The sequence below is a fragment of the Triturus cristatus genome, chromosome 3_1 (assembly GCF_964204655.1).
Source record: "Triturus cristatus chromosome 3_1, aTriCri1.1, whole genome shotgun sequence".
Classification (NCBI taxonomy): domain Eukaryota; kingdom Metazoa; phylum Chordata; class Amphibia; order Caudata; family Salamandridae; genus Triturus; species Triturus cristatus.
The window spans coordinates 1,034,108,678-1,034,133,181 of record NC_140583.1 but is presented as its reverse complement, the minus strand read 5'-3'; the positions used below and the strand labels follow the sequence as shown (position 1 = coordinate 1,034,133,181).

The 24,504-nt window shown below is 43.7% G+C and overlaps 1 protein-coding gene across 12 annotated transcripts in view; it reads left to right on the top strand.

Moving 5' to 3' along the window:
* Positions 1–24,504, top strand: part of R3HDM1 (R3H domain containing 1) — a 532,254-nt gene that overhangs the window by 56,562 nt on the left and 451,188 nt on the right. For 9 of the 12 annotated variants that reach the window (XM_085645751.1, XM_085645758.1, XM_085645757.1 and 6 more), the window contains exons 3-4: positions 17,407–17,448; positions 17,909–17,998. The exons of the other annotated variants lie outside the window; for them this stretch is intronic. In XM_085645751.1, the coding sequence (XP_085501877.1) occupies positions 17,407–17,448; positions 17,909–17,998 (132 nt within the window). The remainder of the gene's footprint in view (positions 1–17,406; positions 17,449–17,908; positions 17,999–24,504) is intronic. 12 annotated transcript variants of the gene reach the window in all.

Genomic DNA, 24,504 nt, shown 5'->3' with positions numbered 1-24,504 from the left:
GTCCTCCCTGGACTGGAAACAAGCATCCTAGGACCGGTTTCGGGGATTCACCCCTCTTCAGGCAGGATAGCTTGATTCCAGTGGCATGGAGAGCACGGGACTCACGTCTGAGCATACCCTTCCCACTCGGGGTGACAAATGCAAAAAGAACTATTGATGGACAGAATGCAGAACAATGTCATACATTCACCCCAGTACAGAGATCTGGGCCTAAATCCATCGTTTTTTTGCTCACCATGCCATTCCAGTTTGGACCCAGCCATATGCAAATCAGTCTTGACCTTGTGCCCATTGGGAACAGTGCAGCCCGAACTGCCAGGCCAGGTCCTCCCTGGACTGGAAGCAAGAATTCTAGGACTGGACTGTTTCCATGAGGCACAGGGTCAAGACTGATTTGCATATGGCCTTGTCTGAACTGGGGTGGCATGGTGAGCAAAATAACGATGGATTAAACCCAGATCTGTGACTGGGGGTGAGTGTTGCATATGGCCTTGTCTGAACTGGGGTGGCATGGTGAGCAAAATAACGATGGATTAAACCCAGATCTGTGACTGGGGGTGAGTGTTGCATATGGCCTTGTCTGAACTGGGGTGGCATGGTGAGCAAAATAACGATGGATTAAACCCAGATCTGTGACTGGGGGTGAGTGTTTTGCCAATGTGCAACATTCCGTCCATCATCTTGTGTGTTTTGCTGTTCGCCCTATGTGGGAAGGGTATTCCCAGACGTGGGTTCCGTGCTCACTACGCCACTGGAGTCAAGCTATCCTGGCTGAAGAGGGGTGAAACCCCGAAACCGGCCCTAGGATGCTTGATTCCGGTCCAGGGAAGACCTGGCTTGGCAGTTCGGGCTGGACTGTTCTCATGAGGCACAGGGTCAAGACTGATTTGCATATGACCTTGTCTGAACTGGGGTGGCGTGGTGAGCAAAATAACGATGGTTTAAACCCAGATCTGTGACTGGGGGTGAGTGTTTTGCCAATGTGCAACCTTCCGTCCATCTTCTGTGTTTTGCTGAGGGTGAATGATACCACCAAGTAAGAGGTACAGCGATGGGCTCCAAGTTTGCTTCCTCTTACGCCAACCTCTTCATGCGTTGGTTTGAGAGGGAGCATGCCTGGAGTAGAAGAGCAGCGAGATGGATGGACTCCATATTATGACGTTTCATAGATATTCTTGGTCTGTTTTGGGACTGAAATATTTACAGTAATTTGGAAAGTGCTCCTTCTCATGAGTAGTAATTCTTGTTAGGTTGTGTGGTGTTGGCGGTGGACCACGAGTAGTGAGCACTCATTTGTAATTGATTATTAATACTATAGAGAATTGTGATTTTGTGTGCACCAGTTTTTTGCCCTCATCGCTAAAAGGATAGTGCAAATAATGAAAACCTTGCACCTGTCTGTCTAGGAGTTAAAGGGCATTCTATTGTGATAGAGTTGTGAAACATTCAAGTCTCCATTTATCTAGCCTCAGAAAAATCATTAGACTGCTTCACTTTGTTCTCCTTATGGAAATTGCATATGTGCTGATCCCCTGCAGTTTAGACTGTTTCAATGGGGATTATGCTGGACTGGCAGAATCTCAAATTTAGAAAGTAAAAAAAATCCAGAATCAGGTGGCTAGAATATGCCTGAACCTAAAAACTTTTCATTGAATCATCTGTCCATGAAAAGTTATAAACCACCTTCAGAAATACTTTCCACACAACTGGATAAAAATCGTATCTAGAATTGGATCTTCACCACCTATTCTCATGATCCATTGTATTGCTTACTTGGATTATCTTATTTGTTTCTTTCATTAGTCCATCTGCATATTCCCTGCTTACTTGGTTCCTTTGTCTCTCTCCTCGCAAGGCCTCTGAAGTGGTGGCAAAGGAAAGGGGCCACTTTGAAAACTTGAAATTTCATTTGATAAAGATTGTAGAGCATTTCACAAAAGGGTATTCCAAACAGACTTCATGTTTCTTATGATTACGTTCCAATTCGACTTGTTCCTGTGAGATGAGCCTTTTATGGTTTTTTTACCAGTATAAGAAACTCTGCAGTGACACTTGATGAAATATATGCTGTACTACCTGCTGCACGATGAATAACTCCTTAACCTTACAAACATGCCTGTATGTGGATTGTGCATCAATTTAGATATTGTTATACCATGGCAGCTACTACAAATAAGGCATAGAAGAGTGCCAATCTTTATGTGCTAATATGGGATTGTTTGCTGAAAATCCATTCTGGATCAGAGGCTGAAACAATAGTTCTTTTTTTATTGCTCCTTTTTATAGGATGAGGGGTTTGTCTTTCAATAAATGTTGGATAACTGATTGTGGCTTACCTTTAGAGATGATCATCTTACAAACTTTACTAGCCTTTATTTGGTGTATGTTTTCTTTTATCAGTTGTTCCCTGCCCCATTTCCAGTATCTTCCTGACCCAGTGGCTGTATTTTCTTCTCTGACTAGCAGTGTAACCCCTCTCTGTATGTGTCAGTGTACTAGCGTTTTATCACAGATTAGTGGTTTGACGTGTCAATAGTAATGGTAATTCCTATTTCAACTATAATATTTTATTCAAATTTGTGAGGTTTAGTGCAGGTTCCTATGGACATCTTCTCTTCATTGATTCCAACTGTCTCATCTCCACCCTAGAGAACTGCTTCCCTCCAGAAGTTCTCAAAATCCTTGTTACCTTTACTTATTGTACCTGTCAAGCTGTTTTGATCGTTTTAGAATCCATTCCAGCCCGTCTCTGCTACAGAGCTTGATCTCCTGTAAAGGCTTTGTAAGGAAGGTCGTTTTTTTCTGGCATTGTTTCACTGTGCACCATTTTTAATGGCTCCTGAAAATGGACATTAATTCTAAATCTATAAACATAAACTCCTATTTTTGAATTGTATCGTTTAGATCCTACTGGGGATATTGAATCACTAATTCGTCAAGAATAATGTCCTTTGTAAAATGCTCATGATATATTGGTAAGCCCTTCAGGTTGCTATATTTAAGGGCATGGTTTCATGGGCTGCCAATCTGTTATTTTTGTGTAGCTTAGTGAGAAGATGACAATTTTAATGACAGGACAATTTAAGGCTATTGTCATGAGATGCTTGTTACCTTCTCAAGAAATTTTGACTTCACTGCCTGGCATTCAACTCTGTTCCCTCTGAAAATTCTGAGCTTTCAAATTGGCAGTAGTCTTTTCTAATGCTACTGTCTTGCAGTGGCATAGATCACAACTACCCTACTGTGCTTCATCTGATGAACTCCAACCACTGAAAAACAAACTTTGGCAAAGCCATTGGGTCTCACCTTTGGGACTATTGCCATTGCTAATGGTTTTTGGTAGTGCTGTGCAGCGTGACGAAAGGATAAGGCGGAATAACTGGCACTTACTATTTTTATTTTCCGTTCTAAGACAGATTGGCAAGTATAATTATGGCAAAGTGTTATTTAGTCTCTCAATGGAGCAGTTTGGGTGGTGGAAGGAAGCACCACGGAAGCAAGAGGTGTGGCACCATGGCCAGGGCGACTGACTCCGGAATCTGGGGATCACGGTTCGATCTCCAGCTCCGGCGGCAGATTAGCCCAGCACCATGTGACTCTGGGCAATAGCTTGCTTAATCTTCCCGACGGCCCCCAGCGCCTGGAGACCCTTACGGGTGATTGTTCGCGCTTTAAAAATGTCGATTATTATAAAGGTGAGGTTGTGCGACCCAACATAAAGGGTGGAGAAAGCATAACGGAGGCTACTGGGAAGCAACATGATTGGTGGGGGTGAGGACAAGAAGAACAACAACACAGGGCTAAGGGACAAGCACACACATGAGAGAAAGCAATAGAAAGAGGCCCCGGGGGGATAGGTAATGGAGACGAGCACAGATTAGAGCGAGCAGTGTGAAGCACCTTGGGGAGGGTGGGGGGGGCACACATGGGTGAGAGTGTAACACGAGGAGATGAGAGGTGGGCCAGAGGAGGCCCAGTAGCCCCTGCTTTCCCAGTGTACCCCTGAACGGGGCTGACAGTCCCCATGTTAGTTGTTCTCTCGCTGGAGCATGCAACTCTCATTACCACCTCCATCGGGAACAATTAACTAGGCCCTATGTCTTTACTTGCCAAAGTTCCCAAATAATCGAATCACACATCATCTCCCTCATCCAAGTCCAGTTCAAATAATGAGTTTAAAGAAACAGTCTAGTGTAAGGGTGAAGAAAATGAAGGGAAGTAAGCTGACAATCACCAGTTAATAAACCTGATTTAAAGCATAGAAAATCTTAAAGGTGCTTATAGGGTAAGCAGGGTTATGAGACTGTCTGGATTAAACAAGAATAAATCATATTAGCTTTAGTGGCGGAGATCAAGACTGGCTGGCTATCGATGGCATGGCATGTTTACCAGTGATCAGTGACTACAGCGTCATACAGTGGTTTGTCTAGATCAAAGTATATCTGTTAATGTGCATGCCTACATTTTGCACCGGAGGAGGATTGAGTAATATCAGATGGATTATGCTTTGCTTTGTAGATAATGTGATTTTTAACAAAATACTTTCTTTGTTTATTGGTTTTTAAACTAGAGAAATGACTATACTGTCAACCGGTTCAAATGGTGTTCTGCTGATCCCTTTGTTTACTTGTATTTCAATTTAATATAGCCCCTTGTTAAATTTTTTATACCGCAAAGAGTATGTAAGAATTCACTTAACTTTACATTCCTTAAATTCTCGATTATTGAAGTGAAGCATTCTGGTTGGGCGGAAGGAAACAATGCTGCAACCAGCTGTATTTTTTATTGTACCCACAAGTTTTTGATACTTAAACAGCTCCATAGTATTTATAACTTTAATACATTTACTGAATAATGTAACCAAAGTTGGTGTGCGCTCTTTTTCTGTGATATCCAGGACAGAATTTGTTAAAATTTACCTCTGTCACTAATTTAGTACCTCCATCACGACAGTATTGAACAGTATCCAAAGAAAATAAACAATCTTCGTTCGTATGTTCACTATATGGAATATCTAGTGCTGTGCCAAAAATGTGTTTCTATGTGGATCTATGCTTCGCAGTGTTAGTTATGTTTTAAGGGACCTTCTACAAAAAAAGAAAACAGGATGATCGTACGGATGTCTTAAGGTTTGCGATGAATACAGCTGCCCAGCGGATTGTTTACTGTTCAGAGGATGCTTCATTCTGGACTAACAAATGTTGCCTCATGAGTGGCCAACCTCTGATGACCTCTGGCAGGCTGTGAGTGCTTGAACCTGGCTCTTCTGTGCTTAAAGCTGTAGACACTCACTGCTTCATTCATTCTAGACCGAGAGCTCTCTTAACTATGAACCTGGCGACTCAGCAACAATGCACATTTTTCCATCTTAGGACCCCAGAGTGCTCGTAAGATTAGGCCGAGTGGCGAGGAGAGACTGTTGTTGCTTACTCCACTTAGGTTTCATGTTTTACCATAACTCGTTACATGTTGCAAACTAGATGTGCACCCTGAATGATTGATTAACAAAATATGAGTGGCAATTCATAAGGTCCCGTCATGCTCCTTGCCTAGGAGGTCACTTCTGGTTGAGGCCACTGTGCAATGGTGCGATGTATCCATGAGTTTCTCTCCCCTCTGGTATTATCCTACAGAATGTAATTTCTGCCGCTGGGAGGCATTTACATGGTCCAAGCACTGAAGCGCTGTAGCACTGAAAAGGCACAAGGGCACGAGCACCAGCATTCTCCAGTTGCTGTCTCCCAATACAAGTTGTGGGAGACGGAGCATCGGCTTCGGTGCGGTGCGGGAGAAACACTGGGGAGAGTGGTGTGAAGAGGACACCGAGCAGTGAGATTGAGTACTTCAACCTAACCGCTTCAAGGCAGACAATAGGAGGGGAAAAGGGGGAATCTTGTTAGAGAGTACTTTAGGCATCCCTCGAGTGGGGGGTGGGGCTTGGGTGGTAGTGGAGGTGGCCCTCCCAGGTGTGGGTGCAGCTTGCTCTCATCTGGCCCCTTCCCCCCCCTCTCCCTTCTCTGATAACCCCCGATAGCTGGAAGACAGACCATGACCTGTGCAGACGCTCAGAAGGGCTGTAGGAGACTGAACGCTTCCCTCAAATGGGGATTACTACCCCAAGCCTGATAAACTTCCATACAGTGTGAGAGGGAGTAGGGAAATGTTGCAATCTAGCAGAGATCTCTGGAGCTGCCAAAGTGACCAGAGCCCAGAAAAATCAGGCTGGACAAAGTGGTGTTGGAGCACCCGAAGAAGATATTGAGGGAAGCAGCTCAAGCATAAATCTGAGCAAGACTCGATAGGGTTCACTGAAGTCTGAGAGAAGTTTTTATTCCGGGGTGGCACCAGAAACAAATTAACCGGCGCTCCCCCATAATAATCCATCGGAACAGGGCGAACTTCCCCCTCTAGATCCAGAGCTTCTACAAAATGGCAAACTTCGAGAAGCTGCATCAGAAGTGTCAACATGCAAGCGTCCTGGGGGGAAACCCTTGTACCCACTATTAGGGTTTAAAGAAGTTAAGCTGACGGTGGAAGATGGTCAGAAACCATCAGTAAGTAGACTCAACCTAGGACCTGGGGCGCTAGAGGTATCCGAGACATCAGCGATTCCTGCGTCCCTGGAGAGTATTGAACCAGCTTCGATACCAATAATGAACCTGCTTAAAGAAATGGTAGCATCTCAATTTTTCCCCGGAGATGTGAATCCTCAATTGCAAGCACCTGTTCAGATTGAGCCAAGGGCTGACATGAGAGAAAAGAGAAACAAAATAGCATGAACGGGACGGGGGTTAGGCAGGCAATGCCTCACTTATCGGGTAAGGGTGTTTTCCGAGGGGGCACCGGGATTCCTGAGGGTGGGCTGGTGGCTGGGGTCTAGAGAGGGGTTACAACAAACAAATGATGGACGGAATGCTGACAATGCAGACATTCTCCCCCAGTCAAGAGATCTGGGTTAAATCCATCATTCTTTTGCCCACTACGCCACCCCAGTTCAGACATGGCCATATGCAAATCATTCTTGACCCTGTGCCTCATGGGAACAGTCCAGCCCGAACTGCCAAGCCATGTCTTCCCTGGACCGGAATCATGCATCCTAGGACCGGTTTCTGGCTATCAGCCGTCATCAGCCAGGATAGCTTGACTCCAGTGGCGTAGTGAGCACGGGACCCACGTCTGGGCATACTCATCCCACTTAGGGCGAAAAGCGTTACAACAAACAAATGATGGACGGAATGCTGACAATGCAGACATTCTCCCCCAGTCAAGAGATCTGAATGTATGACATTGTTCTGCATTCTGTTCATCAATTGTTGTTTTTGCATTTGTCACCCCGAGTGGGACGGGTATGCTCAGACGTGAGTCCCGTGCTCTCCATGCCACTGGAATCAAGCTATCCTGGCTGAAGAGGGGTGAAACCCCGAAACCGGTCCTAGGATGCTTGTTTCCAGTCCAGGGAGGACCTGGCTTGACAGTTCGAGCTGGACTGTTCCCATGAGGCACAGGGTCAAGACTGATTTGCATATGGCTGGGTTCAAACTGGAATGGCGAGCAAAAAAACGATGGGTTTAGGCCCAGATCTCTGTACTGGGGTGAATGTATGACATTGTTCTGCATTCTGTCCATTAATTGTTGTTTTTGCAGGGGTATAGAGAGGAGCTCTTTGGTAAAAAGAAACAAATAGCAGATTCATGATGAACAGGAATTAGTATCATAAATAAAACAAAATGAGCTTTTATATTTTTTTGCTGTAGGGATCGAACTAAGGCAAATTCTTAAAGGGTTGAGGTTTTAAGAGGGAGTTGAAAGGACCCTGCAGGACGTCTTCTCTTAAGAGGTTGAAGGTTTGGATTCTCTCGTGCAATGTTAATGGTTTGCCTAGCAAGTGCAAATATGTTAGTTTATTAATTTGGCTCTCTTCTTTTTCACTACAAATGATATTCCTATAAGAGACCCACCTCGAGTAATACCCCGAAGATGTCTATTCCTCATAAATATTATGTTCGAGGCATATGAGCTGCAGATCACACACGAAGGATAAGATCGCCATCTGGTGTTGGGCTCCGATGATTGCAGGTTGTTGTTGTCTTCGGAAGAAGTCTTTGGTCACGAGATTGGTGACTCCTCCCCTGGACAACAGTGCGCATGGGCATCCACTCCATCCTCAGATTGTTTTTTTCCGCCATTGGGTTCGGATGAACTTTTTTCCGCTCCAGCAGAAAACTTATAGCAATCACTACAACTCTCTAAAATTGAAAACTCGACGTCGAAATCCATATCGGACCGACTCCGGACGTGGTTGATGGAAAGGACACCTTTTAAAAAATGCCCCCAATGTGGAGCAAAGTTTCCTCATAGCGATCACCACGAGGTCTGTAATTTGTGCCTTTCACCAGACCACAACGAATCCAGCTGTCCAGCCTGCGCCGCATTCCGTTCAAAGAAAACTATCCGGGACCGAAGAGCTCAACGCCATATCATGGCCAAGCCGGTTCCGGAACCAGAAGACATCTTTGCACAGGATGTCCCTGACGACGACTCCGAAGATCTCCAGATCGTGTCCGAGGCTGACGATTCTGATCCGGGGAAGCTTGTCAATATCAGCCCCCCTACCCCAACACCACCCAAAAAGACATTGGTCAAGACTCTGCCAGCTGGGCCCAGTCGCGATCCAAAAACATCTTCAGAAGCCCCGCCCTCGGGCCCGGCTCCGAAGAAAAGTAAGCCTGCAGGTGGCTCGGGCTCGAGCAAACCTCATGTTATTGTGCCTATAATACCTTCGGCACCGAAGCAGGCTCCGAGACCGAAATCTCCATCTGCCCCGAAACGTCACTCGGCACAGACATCTCCACCGGCACCGAAACGTTCTTCGGTGCCGAGGTCTCCACCGACACCGAAAGGCTAGTCGGCACCGAAAAGTTCTTCGGCACCAAGAACATCCTCGGTGCCAAAACAAGTCCATAAGGACAAAAATCAAAATCAGAAACAAAACAGTCGGCGCCAAAGCCGCCTTCGGACAGCGAGGAACTCTTTCGGCCTGATCCAAAGCAAAAACGGTTTTACATAAATTCAAAAAATGGACATGTCACAGCGGTGCCCTACAAGAAAAGGAAGCTGGACACAACACCTCCTCCAGCACCTCCAAAGAAGAAGGACTGTGCCACTTCACCTATACGTCCTTCATCTCCTACATTACCTTCTATTCCATCCCCCCTACCCCCACTGCCTTCACCTCTACCATCTCCTTCTCACACACCACCTCCACAGGATGATGATGATTTAGGGGGAGGGGGAGACCCAGATTTCTTTACTTATCCCACTGATCCTACTGATCCCTTTACACTCCCGGACACAGCACCAGTAGATGACTGGACTTACCCTATGCCTGATATGCCTGACCCCACTCCATACCCCTCAAAACCCTCCCCTCCTGATGACCATTTAGGGTTCGGTCAGCTTATAAACAGAGCAGCATCGTTTCATGGCGTCACCATGCACATCGACACTCCTGAGGAGGATTTTCTACTCGACACTTTTGAACAGTCGCAGAAGACAGTTCACATTCTACCCATGATTAAGGGAGTGATAAAGCATGCCAATGAAGTTTTTAAAGACCCTGTCAGGGCCAGGGTTCTCAACCCCAGAATAGAAAAAAAATATAGACAAGCGCCACAAGATCCTGCGTACATCAAGGCGCAACTCCCCCTAGACTTCCTAGTCGTATCAAATGCCAGAAAGCGGGCTAACTCCCAAACAACCGGAGACAGCCGCCCCCAGACAAAGAGTCTAAACTCTTGGAGGCTTCCGGCAAAAGGGTTGCCGCACAAGCTGCTAACCACTGGCGTATTGCCAATACACAAGCCCTATTGGCTCGTTATGATAGAGCCCATTATGATCAACTAGAGGATCTCTTGCAACACCTGCCTGAACCATACAAAACACAGGCCACTGACCTCATCCAAGAGGGCAAACTAATATCCAATGCCTCCCTTAAATGTGCATTAGACGCAGCGGACACCGCCTCTAGGGCAGTCAACACGAGTGTATTGCTTAGACGCCACGCATGGCTGCGCATTTCCGGCTTCAAACCGGAAGTCCAATCCACCATCCTTGCTCAACCCTTTAATCAGGAGCAACTATTCGGGCCTGTAGTAGACCCTGCCCTAGAAAAAATGAAGAAAGATAATGAGACTGCCAAATCTATGGGAGCATTGCAGTCTACTCAACCCAGAGGCTCTTTTCGCCGCTCCTTATATAGAGGAGCTTCCAAAAATGTGGGAACAGACAACTCTTCCACCTTCAAAGCATCAGGTCAAACATCCCCTAACAGAGGATATTTTAGAGGAGGTTATCGGGGAAACAATACTAAAGGCCGAGGACGGGGCAATAACAACAACACCCGCACCTCTACAGCCACCAAACAGTGACTTGCCACCACTCCCCCCAGACCATTCCACTCCGGTCGGGGGAAGACTTCAACAGTTCCTACCTGTCTGGAATACCATCACTACAGACAGGTGGGTAATACAAATTATTCTATCTGGCTACTGCCTCGAACTCATAAACCCACCCCCAAACATACCACCCAGGCACCGTCCCATGACGTCTCACCACCTCACGCTCCTCAAGCAAGAAATACAGTCTTTGCTTCAAAAACACGCAATAGAACCTGTCCCACTACAACATCAGGGCACAGGAGTATATTCCCTATACTTCCTCATTCCCAAAAAGGACAAAACCTTAAGACCCATACTGGACCTCAGACTACTAAACCAGTACATACAATCGGATCATTTCCACATGATCACTCTCCAACAGGTCCTTCCATTACTTCAACAAGGAGACTTCCTTGCCACATTAGACCTCAAGGGCGCATATTTTCACATCCCTATGCATCCCGCTCACAGGAAGTATCTACGATTCGTGGTAGACGGTCAGCACTATCAGTTTACAGTTCTCCCATTCGGAGTAACAACTGCACCCAGGGTATTCACCAAATGCTTGGCAGTTGTGGCAGCATATCTCAGGAGACAAGAAATCCATGTCTTCCCCTATCTGGACGATTGGCTCATAAAAGCCAAACACTCTAGACAAATGCGTTTTCCACACTCACCGCACTATTCAAACCCTACACAACTTGGGATTTACCATCAACTATCCCAAATCTCAACTACAACCTTCCCAAGTACAACAATACCTGGGAGCCACCATAGACAAATCCAAAGCCGTAGCTTATCCCAGCACAGCCAGGATAGCCAACATACAAAGTCTCATCAAAAAATTTCAAACACAACACTCTCTCCCCGCAAGAGTGTTCATGCAACTCTTAGGTATGATGGTGTCATGCATCTCCATAGTACCCTACGCACGCCTTCAAATGCGTCCCTTACAGGAATGTCTAGCACAACAGTGGAACCAGGCCCACGGACAACTTACCGATCTGGTGTTGGTGGACAGCCGCTCACTTCGCTCGCTGAAGTGGTGGAACACCATCAACCTGTCCAAAGGGCGGCCGTTCTTAGAGCCTCTTCCACAAGTTGTGCTGGCCACCGACGCATCTCACACGGGGTGGGGAGCCCACCTCCTTCAACACACCACTCTGGGAAGGTGGACCACTCAACAAAAACCGCTCCACATCAATCACCTAGAACTTCTAGTGGTGTTCCTAGCACTGAAATCCTTCCAAGTGCATCTCCAAAACAAGACTGTCCTCATCCGCACGGACAACATGACCACAATGTATTACATACAGAAACAAGGAGGGACACATTCTCTACAACTGTCCCAACTGGCGCAACCAATCTGGAGATGGGCAATTCCCCAAAACATCTACCTGCTAGCAGAACACCCCCCAGGGGTTCAGAACCAGGTGGCCGACCTCCTAAGTCGCCACACACAGCAGATACACGAATGGGAACTACACCCCAAAGTCTTACTCCCATTCTTCCAAAAGTGGGGACAACCAGACATAGACCTGTTCGCCACACAAAACGCAAAATGCCCAACCTTTGCCGCCAGGTTCCCACACCCACGGTCAAAGGGCAATGCAATATGGATGAACTGGTCAGGCAGATTTGCGTACGCTTTTCCGCCTCTCCCACTCATTCCATTTGTGGTACGCAAACTGAAACAACAGTCGCTGACACTCATCCTAGTGGCTCCCACTTGGGCACGTCAACCCTGGTTCACCCCACTTTTGGAACTATCGCTAGTTCCACATCAAAAACTGCATCTCTCCCCGGATCTTTTAACCCAGAACCATGGAGAAATCAGACACCCAGATCCTCAAACACTGAACTTGGCAATCTGGCTCCTCAAGTCTTAGAGTTCGGGTACCTCAACCTTCCTCCAGACTGTATGAATATCATTAAAGAGGCAAGAAGACCTACTACTAGAGCATGCTATGCTGCAAAATGGAAACGATTTGCCATTTACTGCGCTAACAATAACATACAACCACTGAATGCTTCCATCCAAAACATCATTTGCTATTTATTACACTTGCAAAGATGCAATTTAGCGTATTCCTCTATACGTCTACATCTAGCGGCATTAGCAGCCTATTTGCAAAATAGACAACACCTGTCCCTCTTTAAGGTACCAGCCATTAAAGCATTTATGGAGGGTCTTAAAAGAATTATTCCTCCAAGGTTACCACCTTCCCCGGTGTGGAACCTTAATATTGTTCTAACAAGGCTCATGGGTCCCCCATTTGAACCAATGCACAAATGCGAACTGCAGTTCCTAACATGGAAAGTGGCTTTCCTCATCGCAATCACATCCCTGCGAAGAGTAAGTGAAATACAAGCCTTAACTCTCGAAGAACCCTTCCTACAACTACATCGGAACAAAGTGGTTCTTAGGACGAATCCAAAATTCCTCCCTAAAGTTATTTCCCCCTTCCATCTAAACCAGTCAGTCGAACTGCCAGTCTTCTTCCCTAATCCAGACTTAGTAGCTGAGAGGGCACTTCATACCTTAGATGTTAAGAGAGCCTTGCTCTATTACATGGACAGAACCAAACCTTTTCGGAAAACCAAGCAACTGTTTGTTGCTTTCGCTCCACCACATAAAGGCAACCCTATTTCCAAATCGGGTATTGCCAGGTGGATAGTCAAATGTATCCAAATATGTTACCAAAAAGCTAAACGTACTCTTACCGTTCCCCTAGGGCGCACTCCACGCGTAAAATAGGGGCTTCTATGGCATTTTTAGAGAACATCCCCTTAGAAGACATTTGCAAAGCAGCCACATGGTCTACTACACACACCTTCACTAAGCATTACTGTGTTGATGTGCAATCCAAACAACAAGCTTCAGTAGGCCAAGCTGTCCTAAAAACTCTATTCCAAACTGCTGCAACTGATACAGTTGACCACCTCTAGTGGAGACACTGCTATATAGTCTATCCTTAGTGTGTGATCTGCAGCTCATATGCCTCGAACTGAATATGCTACTTACCAGTATGCATCTGTTCTTGGCATGTAGAGCTGCAGAGCCACACACGCCCACCCGCCTCCCCGGGACCTGTATCCGTTCCAGCACTGTCTTAATTAGACACTACACATGGACATCCTTTCTCTTTACTTCTTATACACTCCATCATTTCCCATCATGGCGAAAAACAATCTGAGGATGGAGTGGATGCCCATGCGCACTGTTGTCCAGGGGAGGAGTCACCAATCTCGTGACCAAAGACTTCTTCCGAAGACAACAACAACCTGCAATAATCCGAGCCCAACACCAGATGACGATCTTATCCTTAGTGTGTGGCTCTGCAGCTCTACATGCCAAGAACAGATGCATACTGGTAAGTAGCATATTCCTTGCATGTGTTTTTTGCATCTGCACAGGCGGCGGTCAGAGTTGTTGCAATATTTTTAGGTCGTAGCATCTATTGGGAGGTCCGAGAGGTGATCTGTGATCCACAAAGCAGATGGTTGTGGGTTAAAGCAGCAGCCAATAGGAGGGGGTCTGATTTTAATTATTACTATGGCCCTATTATTGATTATATTGTTTTTCCCTCCCAGATCTATGATGTTGCCTTGGGGTCAGTAGGTCCATTGATTTGCTGAGGTAACTTTAACTTTATTCAAGATTTGGTCATGGATACAGCAAATAGGAATATGAAACAGTTAAAACCTTGGACTAAAAGAATATTAGAAGATTTTAAGTTCAGCTATTAGCTAATAGACAGATCACCCAGATGTCAAACATGATACTTGTAGTGATTTAAAACTGCTTCACGATGTTTTTTCTTTAGTGTCCAAATCATTTAGTAGGGGCCATACTGATATCTGGGCCAATGATTTTTTGCATCGCTCTCTGGTCTCCATGGTATTAGATTTTGGCTCAATAAAAAGGAATAGACCTAAGTGGCAGATAGATAGTTCTTTGCCTTCAAATCCCCAGTGGGTCGCAGAAATGAAAGTTTATCCCAGAGTTTTTCTCCATTAATAGCAAAACGGCCTAATTGTTTACAATATGGGAGGCTTCTAAGGCAACATTACAGGAAAGGATTATTGCCTTTAGAGCAAACCAAGGTAAAGAACGTACCCAGCGGAAAGTGGACTTACAGGCAGCACTAGATAATGCCGCAAAAGTAAGGGAGCAAAATATTGGAACTGAGACAGAGCTCTGACTACTAGCAGCAGCAAGACAAAATCTTAGAGATTTTTACATGCTGAAAGAGATTTATAAGTCCAATGCCTATCAACAACAGCATGTACGAAGAAAACCAGCATATAGGCAAGTTTTTAGCCTGGTCAACTAGAATAAAGAGTGAAAAGGTTACGATAAAATCTGTAGAGAATTCCAAACTCTGAAAGACTAGTAACAGATCACAATAGCAGATTTCACTCAAATTGGAGGATACAAGATGCATTAAAAAGCAAAACTTCTGTTTTACTTTAAGTGCCACGGGCCTTCCAGGCTCATTTCAGTCACAAGCAAGGTCGCAAACCACAATAAGATATCTTGGGATATCAGTCACAAACACATTTTCCAGTCTGTTTCACTTGAATTATGAGACCCTGTTATGAAAAATAAAAAGGGTTGCTCGAGAGGGCATCACTGCTCCCCTTGACAATAATAGGGTGCATTGCAATGATTAAAATATCGGTGTTACCATTGTTAGTATTTCTTTTCTCTAATGTTCCAATAAAAACCTCTAATAGTATTTTTCAGGAATTAGATTCAGTATTAAAGAGCATTATCTGGAACAAGAAATCATCCAGGGTAAAGTTGGGGGTATTACAACTTGAGAAAGCACAAGGTGGGCTTGCATTTCCCTATATGTAAAGTTACTATCAGGCAGATTTAATGGATTTCTTTATCTAGACATTTGAATGGATTCAGAGCATTAGATATTTTTGTGTTTATCAAGATGATTCAGGAATTCGAAATTAGCCCACCAGCTTTTATTAAAATAGCGAAATTGCCAAAAAATACCAGATATAAGTTTCTACGGACACTACCGGGCGGATGAGCGCTTTGAGTAAACACTTTGTCACATTTTGATGGATCTTCACTATTGCTTCAGGAGGATAGGTGTTTTGGACATTTTTTTAGCAGATAGCGAAGTCAGATTCTGGAACTCAGTAGGTTTTAAAACCTTTGGTGATTGTCTTGCAGGGAAATGTATTTCTTGGGAAGAATGACTAGCTAGGTGGCCCACAATGCAAGAAACATTTTTTTAAGCTTCGACCAGATGAAACTTTTTTTGCACGCTATTATTAAGAGTGAGAGGCAGGAACCGCACCTGATTAGCAGGTCATGGTTAATGAGTTGAGTGCTAGGAATAGGAAACTGGTACAGACTGCTACATAGTCGATCCCCGCAGGTAGACCTTGCTAATTTCCTTTGCAAGATAATGGAGAAAATAGTGTCACCAGTCAGAAAGTGACTGGCATTCCATCGCCGAGATAGGGAACAATTCTCTTTGTGCTGCAACCTTTAAAAGAATGTAATTCCTGTCTAGATGGATGGCATATTACACCCCGGAAACTCTTCATAAAATGTAAGCAGCAGTACCAGATAATTGTTTTCGCTGTCATCAACAAGGTGCAGGAGTTTGGCTCCATACGTTCTATACATTCCCGCATTTGTCCAAATTTTGACAGGAACTGTTATAGGCTGTTAGTCAAGCTATCGGGTTGCCTTTATTTCCAGAGGCAAGTCTCGTGCTATTTGGGGTTTCTAAAAGAAGCCAACAATGAATAAAGGGTAAACAAAATTTTTTGATCCATAGCTTTGACGATTGGAAGCTCTTTTATTCTTCAGAATTGAAAACGGATGAGAGCCCAATAGTCCAGGGATGGAAGAGCAAAATGATTCATACTATATATTTTGAGGAGGCATATGCAAATCGAGTGGAGGGACTTAAAAGGTTTAATTGATCATGGCAATTCTTGGAACAAGATTGAATGTTACTTAAAGCTTTTCACTATATTTTAAAGAGATGGTCTCTCATTTTTTATCATTAATGTACCAGCATCTGGACTCTCAGTTTATATGATTAGGATACTTGTACTTGGTAATAGATTAGAGGAGCTGGAGTTGAGCTATTGAAAAGATGTTATGAATTTGAATCTATTTTATGTATTGCACGTTATATTGCACTTTTGACGCACAAATGCACTTGTTCGTCAAAAGCACTGTAATATAATAGGAATGTGATTGGACTCTGAATCAAGTACAACTGTTGCTCTTTAAATCACCTATTTGCACATATTATAGATGATGATCAATGGCTCCGAAAAAGATGAGACTGGAGTTTTTATAAGTCTTTTACCTCTAAAGAAAGTTGTGGTTGTAATTTTCTGTTCTATTCAACGAAGCTTATTGTATTTATCTATCTTTGCGTTATAAAAATGGCCTCTCAATTGATATCATTAATATACTAGAATATGGCCTTTCAATTTATATCCTGAATATACTTGAACTTGGCGGTAGATTAGAGGAGCTGAAGTTGAGCTATGGAAAAGATGTTCTGAATTTGAAACTACTATATGTATCACACTTTATATTGCACTTTCGATGCACGAACACACTTTTTTCTTCAAGGCACTGTAACATACTAGGAATGTAATTGGACATGTAAGAGAAGTCTGGAGAATTAAACTTAACTGCTGCACTTTAAATCGCTTATTTGCACATTTCGTAGATGATGATTAATGGCCTGGAAAAAGATCAAACTGGAGTTCTTTTTATAAGTCTTATACTTCTGTAAAGAAATAAGCTGATGCAATTTTCTGTTGTATTTAAAGAAGCTTAATGCATTTCTGCTCTATAAAAATAAAATAAAAAATAAGTGGCAATTCATAATCATTTGCTTAGTGCTGGATTTAAAATGCCCCTTTTTTTTACATTTTAATGTTGGCCTTTCTTGTTGTACCCATTGTTTAGCGGCCAGTGCAGACCTTTGGACAAACGGGAAAAAGGTCAAAGGTATAGTACTTGCCTGGTGTTATGGCATGCTTTAGGAATCCCGACATGCTTGAGGATTGTTTTTGTCAATTTGTGAGCATTGGGGTATAGTCCTTTTTCTTAATTTAGTAGCTGTGTGCTGGTTTTTCTTTTTCTTTTTTATTTTTTTTTATTTTTGTCTTGGCTGTTTACGTTTCTGCTTTGCCTAAATAGTTTATTTATTAGCGCACCTTTTCATTAAAGATTTAGTAAAGATGTTTTTTTGTTTTGTTTTTCATCTCAGACTTGTTCAGTTTGTGCTGTGATTCCCAGGCTATTAATGCTTGTGTACCTTGTGACGTATGTCAGTTATGTTTTGTAGTTTTTGTTTGCTGAACTACATGTGGAACTTTTTCATGTCACTGGTTTGACAGTAAATGTGGAAAAGCATGAACTATTTATACTTCAACTGTAGTTTATAATTTTGAATACTTTTCTTTAGTCTAATTCAAAGTTAAAGCTAGTTCGGAGCCTGGCTGTGTGTGAAGAATCTCCTCCTCCTTCCGCTTTTGACACACCGCAGGACAACCAGGTAAAATACATTTCTCTCTGTACTTCAGGCTCTCCATGTGAGTGCACATTAGACCAGCTAAACATAAGGACAAGATGCAGCTTATCAGCAAGTATTACAGTTTGTTCTCCAGGTGAGGGAGTAGGAACCCTTAATGGCCTGTCTGTTCTTATGAGCTGATTCTAGCAAAGTGGCTAGAAATTAGATTGGTGTATAGACCACTTCCATTTTACATTGCGAAGAAGCCTCCTGTTTTTTCCCTACGAAAATGTTATAGAGAATGTACCTTCAACTTTAACAATGGTTTTCTTATGACTCATAGCCCTTGCTGCAATGTCGTCTTCTTTGTACATCACTGGCAATTTTTTCTTTGATTCTATTTCTATTTAAGCTTCCCTATGGGTAACTGATTAATAAGTAAAAATTGTTTTTAAATTAAAAGCACCAAAATTAGTATATTTTTCCTATTAAATATTTCCCTTTCCGCAAATTCTTGGCATTCAACATACACATCTGTCCTATAGGCATGTTTCATTTTCATGAATTGCCAAAAATGACTTATTTTTTAACCAAATATGGTTATCATGCAAAGTGCTCTCATTTCAATTTAAAATAGCTTTACTCTGTTTTGTGTTTGAGATCATAAAAGCACAACATACAATTCTATTAATAGATAAAAGACCTAAAGTTAAAGCATAGATGTATATCATTAACTAAAATAAATATAAAAACATTGAGAAATATAAAAAAAGTTCATGATACTTAAAAAAATATCTGTATATTTCCAGATCTATACTGTAGTGATCAATTAATAGCTATTTCTTTCTGAAGAGTCACAGAGTACCCTATATAAGTTGATACTGCAAGACAGATTTTTAGATTCGGTAATTGCTGGAGAAAGATCATAGCCAGTTTATGCCGCCTGAAGTTATGCTCACACAATATATGTAAAATCAGATGCTTCCTTGGGGTAGCATAATATTTACATGAAAGAATCATTAGTTTTCTAAAAAGCTACTTAGCGATGAGTATTATTGCACCTAAACCTTGTTAAAATGTCTATATTGCACATGGTATCCAATTTTATTTGGCAAATGTGTACAGTCATTAACAAACATTTCCTGATAAATTATATTAGGTTTCCTGGGTTCCCTGTTATACTGCTCTTCCTCCAACACGTTCAGTGCCATAGATTTTAAATCCGCCTTTCCCACACTACCTAAAGAAGCCCGGACATTGAAAATGTTGTTTTTACCCAGTCTAATAACAATTCTTTATGTATCCGATCAAGGAATTTTGACACAACGGTTTAATATTCGGCAATCTGTGATGACCTTTGTCTTCAGGTTGGCCTCTGACTTTGTCCAGATCCTATGCCACAGGAGTATTTGGTTAATCTTAATAAGATATTCCAAAAACTTAAAGCCCAGCTCTCCGTGGCATACATAGGTTGAAGTACTTTGAGAAACTGAGAGATAATTTCTTAGACATGCATTCTCAACCAACTGTAATTTTGCCACGTTTGCATGCCCCAAACACCCACCCCATACATCAATGTACACCGAAATTTAGCTTTGTAAATAGTAATTTCCTTGTAGTAATCCGCTGCGACCATGTCCCTAGGGCATCAACCAAAAGACACAGGTACAAACAAGCATTTGCAATGCAATAGGTCTCGCATTTGCAGGAGTTTAAGCTATTGGTATTGTAAATGACAATGCCTTTTATTTATCTGTTTTAAAAAACCAAATCTTAGATAAAAAGCATTGTAATCTATAATGCCAAGAGCTCAAACTTGCGTAAATGCAAGAACTATTGCATTGCAAAGGTTTGTTTTGTTTGGGGTGGATGTAGGTGGGTTGGATTGAGATGGCGCCTCTCTAAGAAAACGAAAGGGATGGATGCACACTAATGGCTCCCGAGAAGGGTGGACAGCCATAGTTATAGGGGTTCTGCAACACACCAGAGCCCACTAGCTCTAAACGGAGAAGGGGTCCAGGTGAAAGAGCGCTACTTGAAAAGGGAAGGAGTAACTCTAAGGAGGAACGATAGGTGAAACTGGCAAACAAGAAGTGTTGAAAGTCCACAGCGGAAAAGGGTTGTAGAAAACATTGGAAAGAAGCAGCACAGAAAAGACTTTATGAAGACGTGCCGAGTAGGGGAACGGAAAGGCAAGAACTAACCTGCCTCTGAAGCTAGACTGCAGGTGTGGGAACAGGAGTTTGTTCCACACTTGAAGCTGCGTGCCGAAAGGACATCGTTAATAAATGTTAATGAGGCGCCAAAAGATGCTGAACAAATTGATTTACTCCTATCTGGTCCAACAACCATTTTAAGAGGGGGAGCGGAAGTGTTTAACGCTAAAGTAAATAACTGAATCTGTACAAACATCTCAGCAATTATTTAAAGCATTTTTCTCTCGCCTTGCTACCCCAACTTTTAAAATGTGGATCACCCACATGTTTCCAAAACATTTACGCTTTCAAAAAACGTTTGTCAACAACTTTATCACAGACAAAACATTTAAAACCTGAAAGTCCGAATTCAGAGGGCAACAGGGTGGGGGGACCAGAGGAAAATAGCTCGCTAGTAACTGCCTAAGTTAGCTCAACTGCTTTGTTAACAGATGTTATTTTGACAATCCCTGCCTTAACCCCTTCGATGCTGCACAGATTCCGCTGCTGTGCTGACGGAATCTTGCGCGGGCGTGGTCATGACGGAATGGTTCCGTCATGAGCACAGCTCAACCGTGGGTCATGACGGAACCATTCCGTCATGAGCACCGAAGGGGTTAAACGTAAAAATATGTTCAAGGCAAAATTTATAGATCGGAAACGCCAAAAAGCGATTCCTGATCACAAGTTTCTGGACATTAGATTCATTGTGCGTAAAGGCAGTTTTCAAACTATTGTTGCTACATTTGCAAAAGAAAGTCGGACCGTCCTTGCCTTGCATTCTTAGATATTTATTGTTCCTTATTTATGTAACATTTGAGTGTGGTTAATGCTACTTACATAGTGCAGGCGGATTTGTGCCCTGGAGGAGCGGGGAGACCCCCCTGGGAGTGGAGGGAGGCGAACGGCCAGAGCAACAGAGGAGGAGTGAGTACTGAAGAGGCGTTGCCGCCTCACTAAGGGGAAGGTTGCGTGTGTGCCAATTGGGGGGGTGGGGGGAGGGCTCTTAAGGAGCAGTGGGAGAGGGTAAAGCAAATAGTGCTTTAAGGAGCACACCACAGTGTGCAAAACTAACAAAAGGCAGTCCAATAGGAGAGAGACACCAGAGGAGGTTTGCAATCCGTCGGTAAAGAGAACAAGCATTGGCATAGCCAATAGGTCTCGCTTTTGGGACCTTCTAAGTATTTAGTTATGCAGCACAATATCCTTGGTGCAACCACATCAACTGTTGCGTGGCTAAACACTTATAAGGTCCCAAAGGCGAGACCTATTGGCTATGCCAATGCTGTGTGTGGTTGTGTGTGGTTGTGTGTGGTTGTGTGTGTGTGTGGGTGTGGTTGTGTGTGGTGTGTTTTTGTGGTTGTGCGTGTGGTTGTGTGTGTGTGGGTGTGGTTGTGGGTGTGGTTGTACATGTGTGTGTGTGTGTGGTTGTGTGTGTGACAGTAATACTAAACGCATCCAAAATAAAGGAACACAAACATCGAGTTTGTGGAAAGAGAAGGCACGTTGTAAGTCAAACGGGCGCAGCAAGGCATTATCACAACAACAAAACAAACAAGATCACTTAGCGAAGACTGAGTGCTGATAATGGATACACACAGCCCATCATCTTAAGAGTTCGATTGCAGCCAATGTGCACTCAAACCTGCCCCCTCCTTGTGAGTTGCACCCCATATTTCATGAGTTGTAACTGCTGCACCCACCATAGCGCTTTGAGATCTAAAGCGCTACATAGGTCTAATCGGTTAACCAGTCGCCAACATGCTGTGCTTTTAAAGAGAATGTGCCAAAAGCTTCCAGTTTCCTCACCATGTCCTCATGAAAGCGCCAACGAAAGGACTCCCTGAATGGTGCAACGGACATGAAGCAACCGCTGCGATCAGAAATAAACACTGTGAATGTTGTCCAGTTTCACAGTAACATTTCCTTAATGTTCTTTAAGTCACAAAACAGTAATACTAAAAGCATCTCAAAATAAAGGAACACAAACATCGAGTTTGTGGAAAGAGAAAGCACATTGTAAGTCAAAGGGGCCTAGCAAAGCATTAACACAACATGTTCTTTGATGTTTGATGTTCTTTGAACGAGAACATCGAAGGTGCGCCGTGATCGTGGGCGAAAGTGATTTTAGGCGCCTAATGAGCATGACGAAGTTTGCCAGCCTCTGTTCTTAAGCGCGCACCCGCGCACATGCACTGTAGCGCTAGGCTGGTAGCATGTTTTTTGAGCCCTCACAAAAAGTCTCGCCAGACCAGCGCATGCGCTGGGTCAGGCGAGACCTAAAAATAAGACAGTACTATGCATTTTAAAGATGTTGCTTAGTCAAGCGAATTCAGCAAATGTGTACATTTTGAAATGTTCAAGGGGACGAGGACTCGGAGTGGTACTCACCGGGAGTGAAAGGAAGGTTGAACTGCTCCTGGTACAGCCCCTGTTAAGCTAACATAGGCGCAAAATTTACACCTGCTCAACAGACAAATATAAGTCCAACACAGGGACAAACACTTGTTTGCTCCTCAAACCCATGGGTCCCTCACCTGCTCATGAAGCGGCGCCTCGGGTGACTGCTCTGCCCATCAATGGCATGGGTCGCAGAGAGCAGCTCCCCCAGAGTCTCCTGCTTCCGTTGCTGCTGTTTGGTGACTGCTGAGCCCATCGATGGCGGGGAAGCGGAGAGCAGCTTTACCCAAGCCTCCTGCTTCCGTTGCTGCTTTCGGGGCCACAGCACCAGAACAGCAGAAGCTACAGGTGCCATAATTATTTTTAAAAAAAGAGTGTAAGCAGGCCTGCTCTGCCCGCCAATGGAGGGGGGCCGCGAAGCCACTCTGCCTGAGCCTCCTGCTTCCGTTGCTGCTTTCAGGGCCACACAGCCAGCGCAAAACGGAGCAGATCAACAGCGAGCAGAAGCTACAGGTTATGATGGGCCCATGATCCATGTTGTGCCGCTGGGCCTGCCGAGCGGCACTGGGGGCTTAGTAAAACGGGTGCTGTGGTTATAATAAGTATAACAATGAAAGTAGGGGGGTGCTAAAATATAAAGCGCAGCGCCCGTTCATGTTTCACTTATGTGCATGGCGACCCGTGAAGGCATGGTGAAAAACAAAGAAGAGACCAGGCGCCTTGCTAGGTGCCGTGATAAAAAACAAGTAGTCCCTAAACATAACATAGGTACAGTTGCAGCGCAATAAAACAGTTGTTGGTCGGTGCTGCTTCCGATAACACGGAAGTGATGAATCGGAAGCAGCAACCAATAGGGAGCCCGGAAATCAGAGTAACGCATAAATTAACCAATTGCAAGCAGCAGGCAGGATTACTCTCGCTATACTGTTTACATCCGGTCTTGTAGACAGCCCATGCGCACTGCCTAGGCTCGACCTAAAAAGAATCCACAGCGGTCAAGTTGCCCCACTTTGTGGATAAATTGACCCCCGAGATCCATCTTGGTCATAAACTTAACAAATACGTCTATGGTGTTTGGAAACCTCTTGACGTACGTGCCATAAGGACTACGTCATCTGCTTGGAGAAGTATGGGAACTGGATGCTGCTCGATCTTTGGGACATCCCTATCTTGTTCAACTAACATTTTATTTAAATGATTAATTTAAAGTGGCAAGGACACCACCTTGTCTAACCCCTTTCTTTCAATCCTAAAGTCACATATGCACTCCCAGTTAATGCCATACCTCATCGAAGCATGGGCTCCCATATAGAGTTCTCTTATGAAGTTTATCATCATGTGGTCACTCCCCATCTCAATCATCATGCTCCGTAATTTGCTTTCCTTTACGCAGTCAAAAGCGCTTGAAAAATCCATGAATGACAAATACATGGGGCCCTGCTTGGCTACTCATTCAGGGGGTATGGCAACCTCAATCCTCGGGACCTGACATGTCCTTAAGGGATTATTAACTATCTTTCAAAATGATGACCTATCATTTGACTTGTTTGCTGCAATTAATGTTTGCCAAACTTAATTTCTTAAAATATGTGTCCTGGATGCTAGGGTCGCCTTATATTCACATCTAAAGGCCTGTACCTCCTCTCTATTTCTCACTGATTTATTAAGTGCCACCTTTAAGGTTCTAAGGGCATTAGTGAATCTTGACTCAAACCAACCCTTAGTTATATCTTCTTTATTTTGTGTGGGTGTCCTTATCTGCTCTTTAATTTTAAAGAAATTATCATTAATAAATGCACTTTTGACTTTTTCATCCTTGGCGGCCTCTTCAAGACAAATGTTAAATTGCTTAAAACTGTCCCTAATTTTCATAATTTTGAGGATTAACTTTACTCATTTCAAGGAAATACCATTTACAAAGGCTAGTTCCATATCTGTGACTTGATCCATATC